Here is a 16,671-nt window from a genome sequence, read left to right as displayed (position 1 = left end):
ATGAGTCTTTTACAGCGCTGTGGAGGAATTTTGGCCCACTCATCTTTGCTGAATTGTTGTAATTCAGCCACATTGGAGGGTTTTCGAGCATGAACTGCCTTTTTAAGATCATGCCACAGCATCTCAATAGGATTCAGGTCAGGACTTTGACTAGGCCACTCCAAAGTCTTCATTTTGTTCTTCAGCCAACCTCAATCTCGTAAAATTTTTTAAAGAAAAAGCACAACTCTGAAAGAAGCAGTAGAAAAAGAAGGATTTAACTACTGTACAAGCTTTGTTTCGAGCGAAAAGTCAGTGTCCAGTATTGTGAACGTTCTGCTTCAAATGAATCCAGTAAAAGTACCCTTTTAGCTTGTGTTATCTACAAAGCATCATTTTGAATTTGAAGTAAATAATGAGTAATGAATTAACTTCAGTTAAAACAAATGCTTTGATCTAAACTATGACTGTAAAATGCCACAGGTAGAGCATGTATTTAGTGTGGAAAAGCTGATTGCGCATGACCAAAATGTTTGACCAAAATGCTTTGCTTAAAATGTCTTCATGGCTTCAAATGAGTTCAAATATATTTCCAAGCGGTTGCCTTGAACTGTTCTGACAGGTATTCCCATAAGACACAAATGCAGCATGAGTCCACAAAGTCAGGCTCCAGTTGATTTTCAATGAAGCAGCTACAGAAACTCTCTTGATGACTTATGCAGACTTGAGCCTTTCCTCCTACTGACGACAGAACACAGAAACTTCCAACATGTTCAACTCAATCCACTGACCAGCTTCAACATCTGGCCGCTGTGCAGTGTGTTGGAAACAGCTTTCAGTTTTTACTGGCATTAAATGGACGGGTTCTATGTTATATAATATGAGTAAATATAATAAACAAAACCAAACACCATCATTTCAGCACAGTTCCATACATATTTTACTATTAGAACATATAAATTGTAGTGTAATGGAAACCTGTCAGTTGCACTTTTCATTAAATGTATCTCAGTCCTACTTACAGCTGCAATAGTCCAGATTCCCCATGATAACCCCTGCGATTAACCTTTATTCATCAAGAAAACAAATCTGTATTTCCACTGGGCAGCTGCCTGCTACCACAGCCTGCTGAGTTGCACATTACAGTGCCTTGCTAATGGGCACCTGAGTAGCAGCTGCTGAGGAAACGACAGAGTGTTACTGAAGTTCTGCGCAGTGAAAGTGAATGAGAGGGTGATGAGGCTGTGTTAGAGACATTGGTGAGTGCGGTTGTGTGTGTGTGTGTGTGTGTGTGTGTGTGTTTAGTTATCAGGGGAGCACAGCATAGCTCTGCTGAGATTAAATTCACAGAGCTTACTCTGGCTATCAGCATTACTTCAGGACACACACAAACACACACACATTAACACACACAGAAGGAAAGCAGAGTGGTAGGAAAGAAAGCTGCCATCGCTACATTTTCATTCACAGAAAATATCAGCATGGACAGTATGCCCGCTGCTGATATCACCACTGCTATTCATCCCTACCAATCCATCCATCTGTCTGTCCGTCTGTCCATCATCTCTGCCTTTTTTCTTTCTTTCTTTCTTTCAAATGTGTATGTTTTACTATTATCTATCAGCAATCCAACACATCCAGCTGCCATCTCTGTTCTATCAACATGTGATATCATCAAAAACCTTCAAAATATGAAGAAGGAGATCAAAACAATTTGAATATTTTTATTTTGAATAGTTTAAGGAAACCGCATCGATCATACATATTTTTCCATTTTTCTAGAGTGGACAAAACCGTTCTTGGACATATTTGTGAAGCCTCTGGATGACATTTCCCATCATAGCGGTTGACTGACATTTGAGAGACACATACTGACTGGAGCATGTCATAGAGCCTTTTATAACCTACTAACGTTGATACAAGACGTGCTTTTCCCTTTTTTCAACAGTCACACATAGCGCTGGTTATGTACTCTTTGTATTTCACCCGAACAGTGGAAGCTAGCAAACAACGCTAACCAGCTTCCACCCGGAAAGTGGAAGCCTAGTTTGCTAACATTAGCACTGATTCCGACATGTTACAGTATTTCAACGCTTCACTGGCAGCTCACAGTCCAGTGAGGTGTTCATCCTGCATTATTGAAAGGAGCGGGGTAGCTAGCAATACCTGTCTCTCTTCATGGGTCCAGCTGTGGTGATGGCAAATGACCAGACTGTTAAAACTAACACCAATGGCTAGTAACCTCAGTGCTCCATACGTAATCCTGTGATTCAAATCATGACACAGAGTAACGTCCAGAGTTACCAATTAACGTAGGAAGTGTTCAAATCCCAGCTGGGACTACGGCTAATAACGCCAGCCCCCATGCTAGTTAACTGCCAGTGTGTCCATTGGAACTGAAGTGATATTACGAACTTTTTAGTGCCTGTCCATACAGATATTGAACCAATCAAATTACCACTAACAACACTGTCAAGTCGGACACCAAAAAATTCAAACCACCTGGAGATCTCTAATGTAGGGGGTGCCAGCAGAGTAGAAGTATGTAAAACTAAAAGTTCTTCTTTTTGGCAATTACAATTTTGACAGTTATGTACACAAGCCATAACAAAAACACAGAGGATATAGGCTATAATGATTTCTTAGCAATATTTTTTTCTTTGCAGTTCAACTTTAAATTAAATTAAGTTTCACTATAATACAACTTTGACTTTGTGTTACCTGTTCATTTCAAAAACCTTGATTCGTACAACGTGACTTTTAGTACAACGATTCACAGCATACATAGCAGTAAAGTTTCTTACTGACCTGGCCGACCGCAGCGCTATGTTACAAAAACCTGTTAAGAAAAGTCAATTCAGTGAGGTGTAAAAAGGCAGGGTGGCAGTCCAACCTGTGTGTGACGGGTATCGTCGTACGCTCTTCCTGCCGCACGCTGGGAAACAAATCCTGGATGTGTTAATTACCTCGTCTGACCTGATTCCCTCCATGTGAATGTCTAGTGTGTGACAGATGGAGACAGAGACAGTGATCTGTGGCATGGGACCACAGCACTGTGTATATGTGTGTGTATACTTTATACGTGTGTGTGTGTGTGTGTGTGTGTGTCGTAGTGACAGCTCTGTCAGTTATCTTTCTGCACTGACACACAATGCACATGTCAACCAGCAGTCCCAGTGCGCACAATGATCACGTCTACGTATACTGCTGTAACACACACACACAAAAACACACACGCACACACACACACACACACACACACACACACACACACACCTAACCTGTCAATCATTTTGTCTGGTATTCCCACTGCTCTCTCTTGCTTTTTGCTCCTCCCTTCTTCGTATTCTAACTCCCCTTCCCACCACCCTTTCATCATTCTGTTATTTTTTTCCTTTTAAAGAAACTGTCTGTTGCCCTGAAACAGGGTCTTTTTTCCCCTCCCATGGGTCTCCGTGATCCCTCCCCCTCTCTTTCCTCTCATTGCCTCTCCACTCTTTCTCCCTCCCACTCTCATCTTGCTGACAGATTAAATGTTGAAGGCAAGGTCTGGTAGAGAAAAAGAGAAAGTCTCTTTTAATTGTGTTGATCGCTAATTAGCCGGCCTGTCTCATCTCTCAGCAGTGGATGTGGTAAAACAGGATGCCCTTTCCTTTGTCAGCAGGCCACAGCCTCATGCATAACTTGCACTCACACATATGCACACACATTACTTTGTGCTTATGAGATTCGAGTTTGGCTGCCAGTTTGTAGATTTCTCAGTGGAGGTTGGTGACTGAAAAAGTTTAGGAGGGCAGGGTAAATCGGTAACTATGCAGTAAAAGGGGTTTTTCGCTAAAAATACATGGTTATGTAAGGGAAATGTTCCAAAAACCTGTGTTTCACCACCCTCTCTATTCCCCACAGACCACTCTCCCTCGCTTCCAATCACTCATTGTTTATTGTCAGCTGCCTTGTATTTTGAATGCCACAAGAAACAATCTTGAATCATATCCACAAGCAATAGTTCTGGCTTTCAAGACAGAAAGCCATAGCTCATAGCGGTAGTGTAGGAATGTTGAAAGATTAAAAGCAAATTTTATTGGGATCCATCCAATGACGCTGTGACAGGACATAAATGCATCTGTCCTTTGCAGTGCATTGTGGTTCAGTGGGTACAGCATGTCATAAACACTGCCTGGATTAGGACTTCAATTCTCACTGGGCCCACCTACGTTAAAATTGAATTCACTCATGAATGAAAGTACCCAGCTAATGGCATATGTTACATCATATTGACCTTATTATAAATAGAAAAAATGTAGGGTTGCCATTTTGAGCTAATATTGAAGGGACAGACACTTTATTGTTGGTGCTGTGTTAAATCTTATTGTGTGAGTTGGTTCCCTTCATAGACTCTATACAAAGATCATTCATTGTCTTATTAATGTAATTTCATTATTTACTGGTAGACATGTTTTGGCCTCTGTCGTTCCTAATACCTTTCGCAAATATAACACAGGCTGTACAAAAGAATAGTTAAATATTCTTGTTCAGTTTCTCTCCGGGAGTTAGATAAGAAGATCAATACCACTCTCATGTCTTTATGCTAAGTATTGAGCTGGAGCCAGGAGATGATTAGCTTAGCTTAGCATAAAGACTGGAAGCAGCTATAGCTCTAGTTCATAAATACATCTACCAACACCTCTAAAGCTCACTATTTAACAAGTGGTAATTATTTCTTGGTATTTTTATTTCGGGTACAGTGACGTGCTGGGTGGATAGATAAACTTGTTTGTCAAGAAATAGGCCAGTTACACAGCATAACTCCCCTTAAAACCACAAATTGTCATGGTTAAATTTTTGTTTGTGTACGGAAATGAGATACAATGTGTTAGAGCTTTTGAGGTTGCATTTAGGCATACTTGTAACTTTAGAGAAAGCCAGGCTAGCTGTTTCCCCCTTCCAGTCTTTATGCTAAGCTAATCTCCTCCTGGCTTCAGCTCCATGTTGAACGCACAGACTGAAGAGTGTAGTGTTGATCTAGTATGTGGACAAATATTTTTTGCCACAATTCCTTCACATCTCAAGACCTTTTGCAGCAAATGGGAAGATTCTTTGTACTATTCCTTATGAATTTTGCAGTATATAGACCTTGGCTGATCTTGTTTTGACTCAAACTGTTTCCTCCAGATACAGCAAAGCTATGGGCGATGGCTTGTAGAAAGTTCTGGATGACATAAGGGTAGTAGCATGGGATAACCATTTTATGGGAGTCCGACAACCAAGCAGCCTTTGCAAATCAAATATAAGACTACTGGAATTCATTCAAAAGTCCAGAGTAAAAATAACCACTTCAGCTCAGTGCTGAGCTGATTCAAAGAAACTGAAAACTATCCATATATTCTTTGAAACTTTCAGTCCAAACACTTGGGTCACTGTTAAAGTGTTTATGTGAAGACAGCATGTGAAGTGAAGTAAATAGTGACTAAAATGGAAACCGTATCATATCCAGAGATATGTCAGAGAGCCAGGTTTGATAAGTAGTTAAAATATTATTAATAATCTTAAACAAACCATTCAGCTTCAGTAATCAAGTTGGATTTTTTACCTACATTACTTATTCTCTGTTGAATTCTTGTTTTACAGAAACCATCTTTTCTTACTGTCACTTTGAAACTGATACCGTGATTCAGTTCTACTCTAATTTTCCTCTTTCGTCCATGTTTATATGTTAAGTGGATTTTGAGTCATTTTCAGACAGTGCACTGACATGATTTTTATTTTCCTTTACCAGCTCCCCGGCTACTCTAATCACACTGCAGAAAAAGAATTTCAGCCAATGCTCTTTGCAGATCCAAAAATGACTTGTTAGCAGTACTCATTAAAAAACCAGTGGCAGGCAATGTGTCGGCCTCAGTTGGGGATCCTAACAAGCTTTTCTCTTTGTGTCCTTCCAGTCATCTGGAGTCGGAGCGCAGCGCCCTGAAGAGGAGAGAGTGGGAGAGGAGGAACCAGGAGGTCCAACAGGATGAAGACCTGTTCTCAACTGGATTCAACTTGTTTGGGGAACCTTATAAAGTAAGCGTGATTGATTAATGGATAGTTAATAATTAGATAATTAAATAGTTAATCATTTTTACATAGTTCAACATTTTGGGAAATACGAGAGGGACAGAGATACAGAGAGTTAGATGTGTTAAGTGAGCTGGCAGGTGATTAGCCTAGCTTAAGAAAGAAATTAAATATATGAGATACAACATGTTAATTATTCAGTTTTAGAGGTGGTGGTAGGCATATGTTTGAACTTTGCAGTGACTAACGTTAGCTGTTTTAGCTGTTCCCCCCTGCTTTCATTCTAAAGCCCCATTCAGACTGGATTTATCTCTCTAGAGGGGGTGGGGTGATGATAATATTACGTGTAAGTGGGTAATGTTTCACCCCCACCCAAGGAATAATTACAGCTGCAATTACCAACTTTTTGTTTGTCCTCCTCTAACTTAAATCCCGTCCAAAAGGATGTGCTAGTATTTTAAAGAGGATCTCTGAGTTTTTTCTGCGAGAAGAGCTGCTTGTCCATCTACTTTTTTTAATCAGCTCAGTGTGAAATTTGACTTTTGTGTGAAAATGGAGTAAGTCAAAAATGTTTTTAATGCTGCTAATCTGAGGCCTATTTGGGAACTAACATGACAACAGAAAACACTGAAGCTAATACTAAAGCTAATTAATCAAGAGAGCAAGACCCCATAAAAGCTCATCAAATTTGCAGTTGTAATGTCAGCTACAGGTAGGTACTGTATTCTCTTTTAAACCCTGTTTTCTTAGCCTATATTTGTTTACATTATGGCAAATTGGCACCAATAAGAGGGCCAATTTAGCTACTAGCAGTTCCTATTTGCAACGTACCCACGGCTGTACAAACAACTATGATTGGATTACTTTGAAACTGAAGAAAATGTATATATGGATCGTCTTTTTTCTATGATTTCTAAGCAGATTTATGGACATTAGTTTGTGAAGGACATCGGAAAGTGTAAGTCACACTAAATGATATCAATATCTGTATCATGTCTGTGTGTTAAGATTTGACTGAATTATGACTCTGAGAAGGAGTTTGATTTTTGACTCAAAATTCACCTCATGCAGTAACTTGTCTTTGCCTCACGTCTGTCCCTCTGGCTTTTGGGTTTGTCCTGTGGAATGTCCTTGTCTGTTACAGACCATGTCCTGTAATTTCCTGATGGTTAAAATACTTGCCAGAACAATGAGTTAAATTACAGAGGAGCCACCTCCCCCTGTTATATTAACTCTGTCCGAATGTGACTTTAAGTTCAGCTCCAGCTATGTACGTAACAACACAGTGGTCTTCTCGTCTAGATCATAAAGAAAGTGAATAAGCATATTTCCAAACACAATTATCATGCAAACAGTAACTGTCTGTCAGTTTAAATTTAAGGACTGAAACACAAAGCAATCCTGTAAGCTAACGTCAGTAAACTGCACACAGCACACACTCGTCTTTACAACCTGGTGCTGCTTTCTCCACACAGAGTGCTCTCTCATTGCTGTTTAGGAGACAGTTTTATATTTCGCTGTTAAGTTTTGATTGATCTCTGCGGGAGGAGAATGGACATACCTGACACCAGAATTTCATTTGGGAAAATGGAGTGAATTTACGACATTTTAATCAGTGAGGATGGGCCACTCTCCTCTAAAGCAGCCCCGCTTTGTGATTTAGTCTCATATGAAACTATTTCGCCTTGTGCAAGCAATCAATTGAAAGGAATTGTTATTGCTAACCAATAACTATCCAAACATATATTTTGTACCATAATGCACTTTAATGCTATTTTTGTGGATGATAAAGCTGATGATGGCCTATGGGTCATTATAGGCTATTGTAACCATTTTTTTCTCATGCTCTCCCCCTTAAGCCAATAGTGTAATATCCTTGAGCATACAGTAAGGTTCTGGTCTGTTCTGTTCAAAGGTACTTGAGATGCCATCATTTAGTTTCTTCTTTAGCTGAATGTGAACTAGTCATGCATGAAGTATATGGCCACTCTCCTGCCCCTGTGTATAAAATTGATTTCGGTTTGTTAACTCTCATTTGCTACCGCCAGGCACTTCAACACTTGATTATGCTGCCAAGTGTATTGACCTTGGGACAGACTGGCTTTGAATCTTGACAGAATGTGTTTAACTGCTTTGTCTGAACGCAGAGGACACGGGGGCTTCTCACTAAGACGCTGCGTGAGGTTTGGGGGCGATGGCAGCACATGAGAGGTTGTTCTGATAATGAATCTAATCCTAGGTGCCTCCATACTCCAAGTAATTGTTTCCAACCAATTAATGGTGCTGAGGTGAGGTCAAGATGTGTGTGTGTGTGTGTGTGTGTGTGCAAAGAGAGAGCAAGGATGACTGTGAACTGGGCTGTGTGAAGGGTGATGTTTCAGACACCACTGCTGCTATTTAGATGAATCTTGAGGGGATGATGCATTTGAGCTTCTGTCTTAAGGGGTTTAAATTATTACAGCGATTGGAGTCAAAATGAAAAGATTCTTTGTTCACGTCATTTATTTTTGTATTTTTGCAAGTAGTGGAAGATCAAATACCATGTTTCAGGTGTGCTTCATCTGGCTTGCTCATCAATTAGGTGACAGGTTACATAGATGACATAGATGATCAAAAGCTATAAAAACCTCAGTTTAGGGCTGGATAAAAGTTTCGGTCTCTGTTCCTGTATGAGTTTCGATACAGATACGTAAACTTCTTTTTTTTTTCAACATGTTTTAAAATCTGCTCTTAAGTCTAAATCATTAAATGTACTGTGTGGAGTTTTCAGAAAATCCTTGTTATTTATGACACTGATGGCCGTTATAGGCAACCGAGAAAGTCGGGGAAGGTCTCATTATTTTAAGTTACGTTACAGTTCCTTCACACACTATCAATAAAAAGCTATTAATACATGTACAAATCTCCACGCAGTACCTTTAATGTACCGTCTGTTCAATCTTGAATCTTTCAAATCTCTGCTATGAGGACCATGTGATAGGGTCAAAAGCTCCAGAACAAGCAAGTAAGTGGACCTTGAATTGAGATTGTTCAGTTTATACTAAAGCATAATTTCATACCACTATATATAGTTAGATACTAAACCTGCTGAAACAAGCTGTAAACAGAACATTGATATATTACCTATATAAAGCTGATCTGGTCAACGTGTTAGCAAACTGGCTTATTACACATCCAGCAGATACAGAGGAACATTAACATTCATTTGGTGTCGTGTTTCTGGCCACCTGATGAATGTAAGTCAATATTCACTCTCCTTTTAGCACAGTTTTGGTCTCCACCAACTGAGGGAAAACCCAATATGTCTGCTTCACTCTGTTCACCACCTAGTCACTAACTTTGTTTGCTGTTTGCTGCTGGGCAGGTAGCATACAGTGGGTTTATCAGAGCATTTTCACGGAAAACAGCTGACTGCATCTCGAAAATGACATGAGACCTGTGAGACTGAGCCATAAAACCAAAATGATGAGCTGAAAGATGCTAAAACGCTCTGTAGAGCTGAGGGGAACTGCAGAGTTGGGTGATAATTCTCTGTGGGTTCTTAACTGCAATAGACACATCTCTCATCACACATAGTCATTTTATTTATTGTTAATATATGAATATTGATGGGGGTACCTTTAACATAATTTATTATGAGTTACAATTTAGACAGTAATTTCACATGTAATCCAAACTCACTAGGAATTAACACACGCTCAGTATTTCCAAAAATTAATTAAATTAATTAAAGAAAAATTAAGACAGTGGGTCTAGAGCTGGGTTTTGGTGTGTATCAAACCCTTTTTTCATTATGGATTCTTTCGCATACCAGCACCTGACTGAAGATGGCTGCTGTGCAGAGGATTTCTACATCCCTCAATTATTACAGTGATTAACTTAACAAGGGAGCTACAATTAAAGGTAAAAATAATTCAGATAAAACTTGGAGCAATGATACATCTTATAAGTGACTGGCCCAAAGGGGTGACTGCATCATTCAGAGGGGACAACATGTTTACTTGTTTCATATTCCAGGTCTTTCCAACTAATCTTTTCCCTCCATACACTTCCCCAGTTTATCTCTCACTGCTGCTCAACTTGAAAAACGGCTTTGGCACACCTTGCTACTTTCTTCTGCTGATTTATTTGCCACACTAACAATTTCTTTTTTTTTTTCTGAGGGTGTTGCTTTACTTTATACAATTCAGTGGATTTACCCTGGCCTCTACAACCTCGCTGCACTTTCTCTGTGTCTAAATGCTGACTGAACTTACTGAACTGCTCCTTTAGAGATCTATATCAGCCCTTTTTCATTATCACATAGGATTTATAGAACTTTTATCGTTCCCTGTCTCTCTCTCTTCATTTTTTTCTACCATCATTCTCACTATGTGCCTGTATATTTATCATGTGTCCGTCACTTTAGTTCTCTGTCTTTCTCTCTCCCTCTCTCCAGTATTCATTCTCTCTGTCAGCTATTAGCTAATCCCTCTTCTAATCCTGTTAAAGAGCGTTATGCTGTTAGCAGCTATTTGGGATGATCTATTCACACACACACACACACACACACACACACACACACACACACACACACACACACACACACACACAGGTATTCATCCTCTCCTTCTCCTCTGTTTTCCATTTTGCCTCTCTGTAAATGTGTTTTCTGTTCCTCTTCAGCCACCAGATCTTTTATTCATGAGCCTGAGATGGAGAAGAGATGGGCTAATTTATTCACAGCTAACTTTGGCTCGCCACGGTGTGTAGTGTTTGTGTATGTGTGTGTACACACTGACATTACATCTGTTAAGATTATTTGAAAGCATTTCTCTTCTTTCTTGTATGAATCTTTTGTAAATAGGCCTTAAATCTTTGCTGTTTAATTTTGGGGGGTGGTATTTTCATGGTTTGCTTTATTAGAGTGTAAAAATGAAGAATACAGTGAAGTGAAGAAAGACATGGTAGAAGAGATGAATGTTGCTTCCAGTCACATAGATTTGAATTGAGGTTTTTGTGGACCACAGAACCACAAGGGTGTGTCACCTATGATTTTAATAATTGCAGAGATATTCTTTCAGTCTTTGTTCTCAGCCCTGTGCAAATTTGCCATGTCCTCAATCTATAAAGTAAAAATTCCACCACAAATTGCGTACCATAGTTTGCCAAACCTAAAGGACTTCTGATGACACTGATCTCATCTAGATTGGAATCTCAGTAATTTGAAGTTGTGTTTTCTTCCTCTTCCAGGCTGAGAATTGTGAATGTTGCAGTATAAATGATTAGTTAGAGCTTTAAAAGCATGGTATGTGCACATTTGGGAGACTCATCTGGCTATTGATTTTGGTGGTTATTAAAAACATCGCTTGAGAGATAAAGCAGAAGTTATGTCTCAGCCACTAGATAATCCTTGGGAATTGGTCCCATAAATTTGAGTGAAACACAACCCTCCATTATCTTGCACAAATGCAGTGAATGTAACATTTATATGGGGGGCTGGATCACTTAAAACACATGAGGTCCCCAAGGAATTCCATCTAATACAAAAAGGGCTTTACTCCAGAGCTGAAACAACTAGTCTGTTAATCAATTAGTTGATCGACAGAATATTGATTGGCATCTATTTTGATAATTCATTAATAGTTTCAGTAACTTTTAGCCCGCTAGCGCTGTGGCTCCATTTAATGGCAATGTTGGTTGGGCCACCACTTTGGTCCAGACTGAAATACTGTATCTCAACAACTTGGATTGATTGCCCTGAAATTTAGTAGACATGTTTAATCCCAGAGGATGAGTTCTAATGACTTTAATGATCCCCTGACTTTTCTTCTAGCGAGTTTTCACTTGTACGGTCAAATATTTCAAAATCTACTAGATGGACTTGCACAAATTGTGGTACAGACATGCTAACACGCTAAACTAAGATGGTAAACATGGTAAACATTATACCTGCAAAACATCAACATGTTACCATTGTCATTGTGAGCATGTGAGCAAGCTGAAGTTAGCATTTAGCTCAAAGCACCGCTGTGCCCAAGTACAGCCTCACAGAGCTACTGGCATGGCTGTAGCCTCTTAGTCTTGTTTCACAATTCAAACAATTAATCAGTTAATCAAGATTACTGGTACTTCAATATTCCTGATGGTTGTGTGACTTGTACCAGAAACCAAACCATCCATTTCAGTTTCACCTGGTTCATAAACTACCATCAAACCAATTTGATTATGAAAAAAAGGGCAGCGCAGTATAGCAATTACCATTAAATGATGCTTGCATGCCCTCCATTAGAGCAAATGCAAGGGTGGTGTTATACTCATTTGTAAGGTTGTGAGGTGTCTAACAGACACACACACACACACACACAACAGAATTCCCTCCTCAGCAATAAGACCTCTCCATGGATCATTGCCTGTTATAACAGTATTATTTGGTTATTCGACCAAAGCTGTTTGCGTCTAGGGAAAACAAAACCACACACACGGACACATAACCAAGATCCATGCTTTCTAGAGAAGTCAAGAATAAAAGACATATGGATCATGTTCATTAACTGACACATTTTTTTTTATTTGAATCTACAAATGATGAACAAGATGTGTGATTTTATTCTTCTGACCACTGTGAAAATAAATGTAGTTTGAAAATCGACCCAGACAGCCTCACGCAGATCTGCATGACTGGTGTTAAGTTCCGCTACAATCAATTTCACCCTGTCTTGAAAATTAGATAACCGGTGTTATTCACTTCTTCTCATATGTTTCAACCTTTAAACCTATTGTAGCTTTATTGGACACTGTCACTCCATGTCACCACAGGGGTGATTAGCAGAGTACAGGGTGTACTTTGCCTTTATGGCTAAAATCTATTGAGCAAACCACAAAACTTGCATTTCACATTCATCTTATTCAGTTTTTTCCCCAGTGTTCATCATTTGTCTGTAATTCATGATGAAATGTCGCGATTCAATTATAGTCTGACTTGGCTCATGATTAACTTTTGCTTCACAATTTGTTGCTCAGGTAGAAAAGAAATCTCAGAGAACTGGATAAAAATCTACTGGTGTTCACTTTTTCCAACTCTCTCATGGCTTATTGTAAGAATATGGTTCCAAATATAGACTTACTGAACCCACTGCTGATTGCCCTTCTCCTTTCAAAAAAATGCCAAATGATCAAATCATGTAGTTTCATCATTAAAGAAGCCATCAAATGGTACTCTTGAGCTATTCTGAGGAACATCTGAGCATTACCACGTAGCAGCTGAAGGTTCTATGCCGTCATATATCAGTAAGGCCCGCGCTGTCCTCCAAGCAATGATTGCTTGAGAATCTGGGGTCAGGCTAATAATGATTCCTGCTCCATTAATTTTACTGCTCCAGCCTGGACTGGACCCTCTTAAGTGTGGCATGTGTTTAATTAATCATCTCGTCCTGATGTCTGGTCAATGGTCACCCTATCTGTCTCTCACTGTTCCTCTCTGAATGAATAAAGAGGGCTTTTCATCAAGCCTAGAGAAATGGAAAAATGGAAGACTTAATTAATACTCTTCTCCCTCTTCCTTCCTGCTGTCTTTTTTCTTCTTCCTTTTCTTCTTTCAGACTAATAAAGGTGATGCATTGGCCAGTCGCGTCCAGAACACACTGGGCTCCTATGAAGAAATGAAAGACCTATTAACCAGCCATTCCAACCAGAGCCACTTGGTGGGAATCCCCAAAGGCAGCAACAACCTGCAGACCCCGACCACTTCAACGACAGAGAGACCCGCCATGGAGTCCCAGCTTTTCAACGAAGCCCTGAGAGGAGGAACAGGTGGAGGAGGAGGAGCAGAAGGGGGTGGGGACAAGAGGGTGGGAAATGCCTCTTCCTCATCTTCAACTTCCATGCAACCTCCTGCTTCAACCACATCGTCATCAAGCGCCACAACCCTCCCACATCAGAATTCGAAAAAGTCAAGAAGCTCCATGGACTGGTCAAGGTCAGGCCATGGACAGAGTACCCAAGGAACAGGCCTCGTTCTGGGGCTAGGACAGAATGGGCAGGGGCAGGTCACAGCAGCTACGAGTGGAAGAGGGAAAATGTCTTTATTAGAGGAACAAAGGCATGAAGAGCTGTTTAGCTCACTTAAAGATGAACTCGGTCTAAAAGGAGACTCAAGCCCTTCTTCCTCCACTTCGTCCTCCTCTTCCTCTTCTTCTCGGAGAAGGCACTCTTCCCACCCCTCCAAAACCCTTCCTCTCCCAGGTGAGTCCTACACAGAAGGGCTTCAAAGGAATAGGTCGCCATTTTGGGAAATATATTTATTTGCTTTCAGTCTGAGAGTTCGACTAAAAGGTTGATACAAGTTTCATGTCTGTATGCTAAATATAAAGCTAGAACCAGTAGCCAGTTAGCTTAGCTTAGCATAGAATAAAACCTGGAAGCAGCGAGAAACAGCTAGCTTGGCTCTGTCAAGTGTTAAAAAATCTGCCTACCAGCACCTTTAAATTTAAGTAAATAACATGTTATATCTCAAGGTGGTGCTGATTTTTTTTTAAATTTTAGATGGAGCCAGGCTGGCTGTTTCCACCTGCTTCCAGTCTTTATGCTAAGCTATTGCTGCATTCATGCAATGTCAGCAGAATGGGAAGAACTGGAAAACCTCCCGTAATTTAGACTTGGGAGTGTTCATTCCAAGATGGTTACCTGTGTTCCTAGTCTTGTAGACACATTATTTAAACATCTTAAATGAGCTAATTTTGTATGATATGTATTTGGTGCCATTTGTTAAGAAGTGAAACCAGACACCAATGTTGTATAGCCCCTTTTAAATTAACAAAAATCAATTGTATTAGTGTTACTATTGAATTGTATTCAGCTGTAGCTGCCAGTAAATTTGGCTTTACAGCCATTTTGCAGTTTGTTGACACATCTGTAGTTCTTTTTAACAAGTGGGACAGAAATTCCCGATATCTCAATCACTGAATTACAACTGCCGTGAACGTTTTATCCCACTCGGTTCCTCCGGTCTAAACAATATAACATGAACGTGGCATTAGCTAATAAATTTCTGGCTCTAGCTTCATATTTAGCATACAGACATGAGGTGGTATCTATATTTTCATCTAACTCGTCAAGGAAGTGAATAAGCACATTTCCCAAACTATTCCTTTAACAGTAGTGGGGAATATCTCAGAATGTGGTTGATTAAAGTTGCCATTCACACTACAAAAAGGGGACTTCTTATATTTTGATATTCATGGAAAATCTTTGTATTTGCTGGAGCCATGAGTGCTTATGAATAACTTCAGTGAAAAACAGACTCTGTCACCTTTTGGGCGGGATTTATGAAAATTAACATCTGCATCCGATGATAACCACATCTTTCAGTTGATTTCTAACACAACAACAATTTACTTTGATTGTGATTGGCTCCGTTCATCTGGGAGAGGGAATTTTTGGCATTCAACCGTCATTAGATTTTGACAGCACAGAGCAGAGCAATATTCTACAATAACAGGTGTTGCTTTGGTAATTTTTGACTTTTCTTTTTGGTTTTCTCTTTTTTCCTTCTCTCATACAGATGGTGGCAATTTTCGATCTTCCACCATGGACGGTGGCCATTTTAAGTCTTCCACTAACACAGAAAATGGTGGACATTTTAAATCCTCCCCATTTGAAAATGAGACGGGTTCTCACCTCTCTACATCCTCCTCCCCGCTGGCTTCCACATCAGTTCTGACGACGCCTACTCCTGGTCTAACCACACCCACATCTGGACTGACTACCCCCACCTTCCCACCTGGTAGCCTATCAGGGAAGCCGATCGCAGTGCAGCAAAAGCCCACAGCGTATGTTCGACCAATGGATGGTCAGGACCAGGCACCTAGTGACTCTCCCCAGCTTAAACCCCCTCTAGTGGCCACAGAGGGATTTAACAACAGTCAGGCTTACGGAGGAAACTCTGGGAATGTGAAGAATAAACTGCCAAAACTGAGTCTCAGCCACGCAGGGGAGGTAAGAGAACAATCACTAAGAAATTGTTTAGTAATAAATGGTGTACTGAACACTAATTGATAAGTAGTTAAAATGGTCCCAACAGTAACAGTTGGGATTGTATTATTTACAATTGGGTCACCAATAATGTTAGTCATTTTTTTCATTTTTGTAAGTAATTATTAATCATTTAAATTCATTTTTTATAACACAAAATTTTCACAATAGCCCATGTGCTATTTATTGTTTCATAAGCCACACATTAACCCCAAGCAAAATATTTACAACTCAACAGAGGACCAAATATTTTCCTTTTCCAATAATAATAATGCTTAGGGATAACAGAGATTCTTAAATAAAGAAACTAATTTGTAACTTCCTAAATAAAGAAGATGCTTATAAGTCATCATAATATCCTTGGATTTAATATAGTCTCATCTTTTTTTTTTTTTTGATTATGTCACAATATGACAAATGCGTGTTCATGCGTGGAAACTTTCAGCATGTTGGACTTTTGGCCACACCCCAATCAGTGATGTAACAATAGGGGCTATGCTTTTGACAGGTGATCATCATATTCCACTGTAACATCATGTTTCAACAGGAAATGCATACAGTTTAAAAAGAGAACTCCGCTTCATTGGGATTCAAACAACTTATGTCATTTGATCACATGAATGACCA

General features: G+C 39.7%; 1 protein-coding gene across 1 annotated transcript in view; it reads left to right on the top strand.

Annotated features, from left to right (window-relative positions):
* aff2 (AF4/FMR2 family, member 2) overlaps nucleotides 1-16,671 on the top strand; it is a 153,453-nt gene that overhangs the window by 40,223 nt on the left and 96,559 nt on the right. The window contains exons 2-4 of the mRNA XM_044204347.1: nucleotides 5,919-6,039; nucleotides 13,614-14,256; nucleotides 15,575-16,008. Coding sequence (XP_044060282.1) covers nucleotides 5,919-6,039; nucleotides 13,614-14,256; nucleotides 15,575-16,008 — 1,198 coding nt within the window. The remainder of the gene's footprint in view (nucleotides 1-5,918; nucleotides 6,040-13,613; nucleotides 14,257-15,574; nucleotides 16,009-16,671) is intronic.

This window comes from Siniperca chuatsi, linkage group LG8, assembly GCF_020085105.1.
Source record: "Siniperca chuatsi isolate FFG_IHB_CAS linkage group LG8, ASM2008510v1, whole genome shotgun sequence".
Taxonomy (NCBI): domain Eukaryota; kingdom Metazoa; phylum Chordata; class Actinopteri; order Centrarchiformes; family Sinipercidae; genus Siniperca; species Siniperca chuatsi.
The sequence above is the reverse complement of the archived record's forward strand: the minus strand, read 5'-3'. Positions and strand labels throughout refer to the sequence as shown.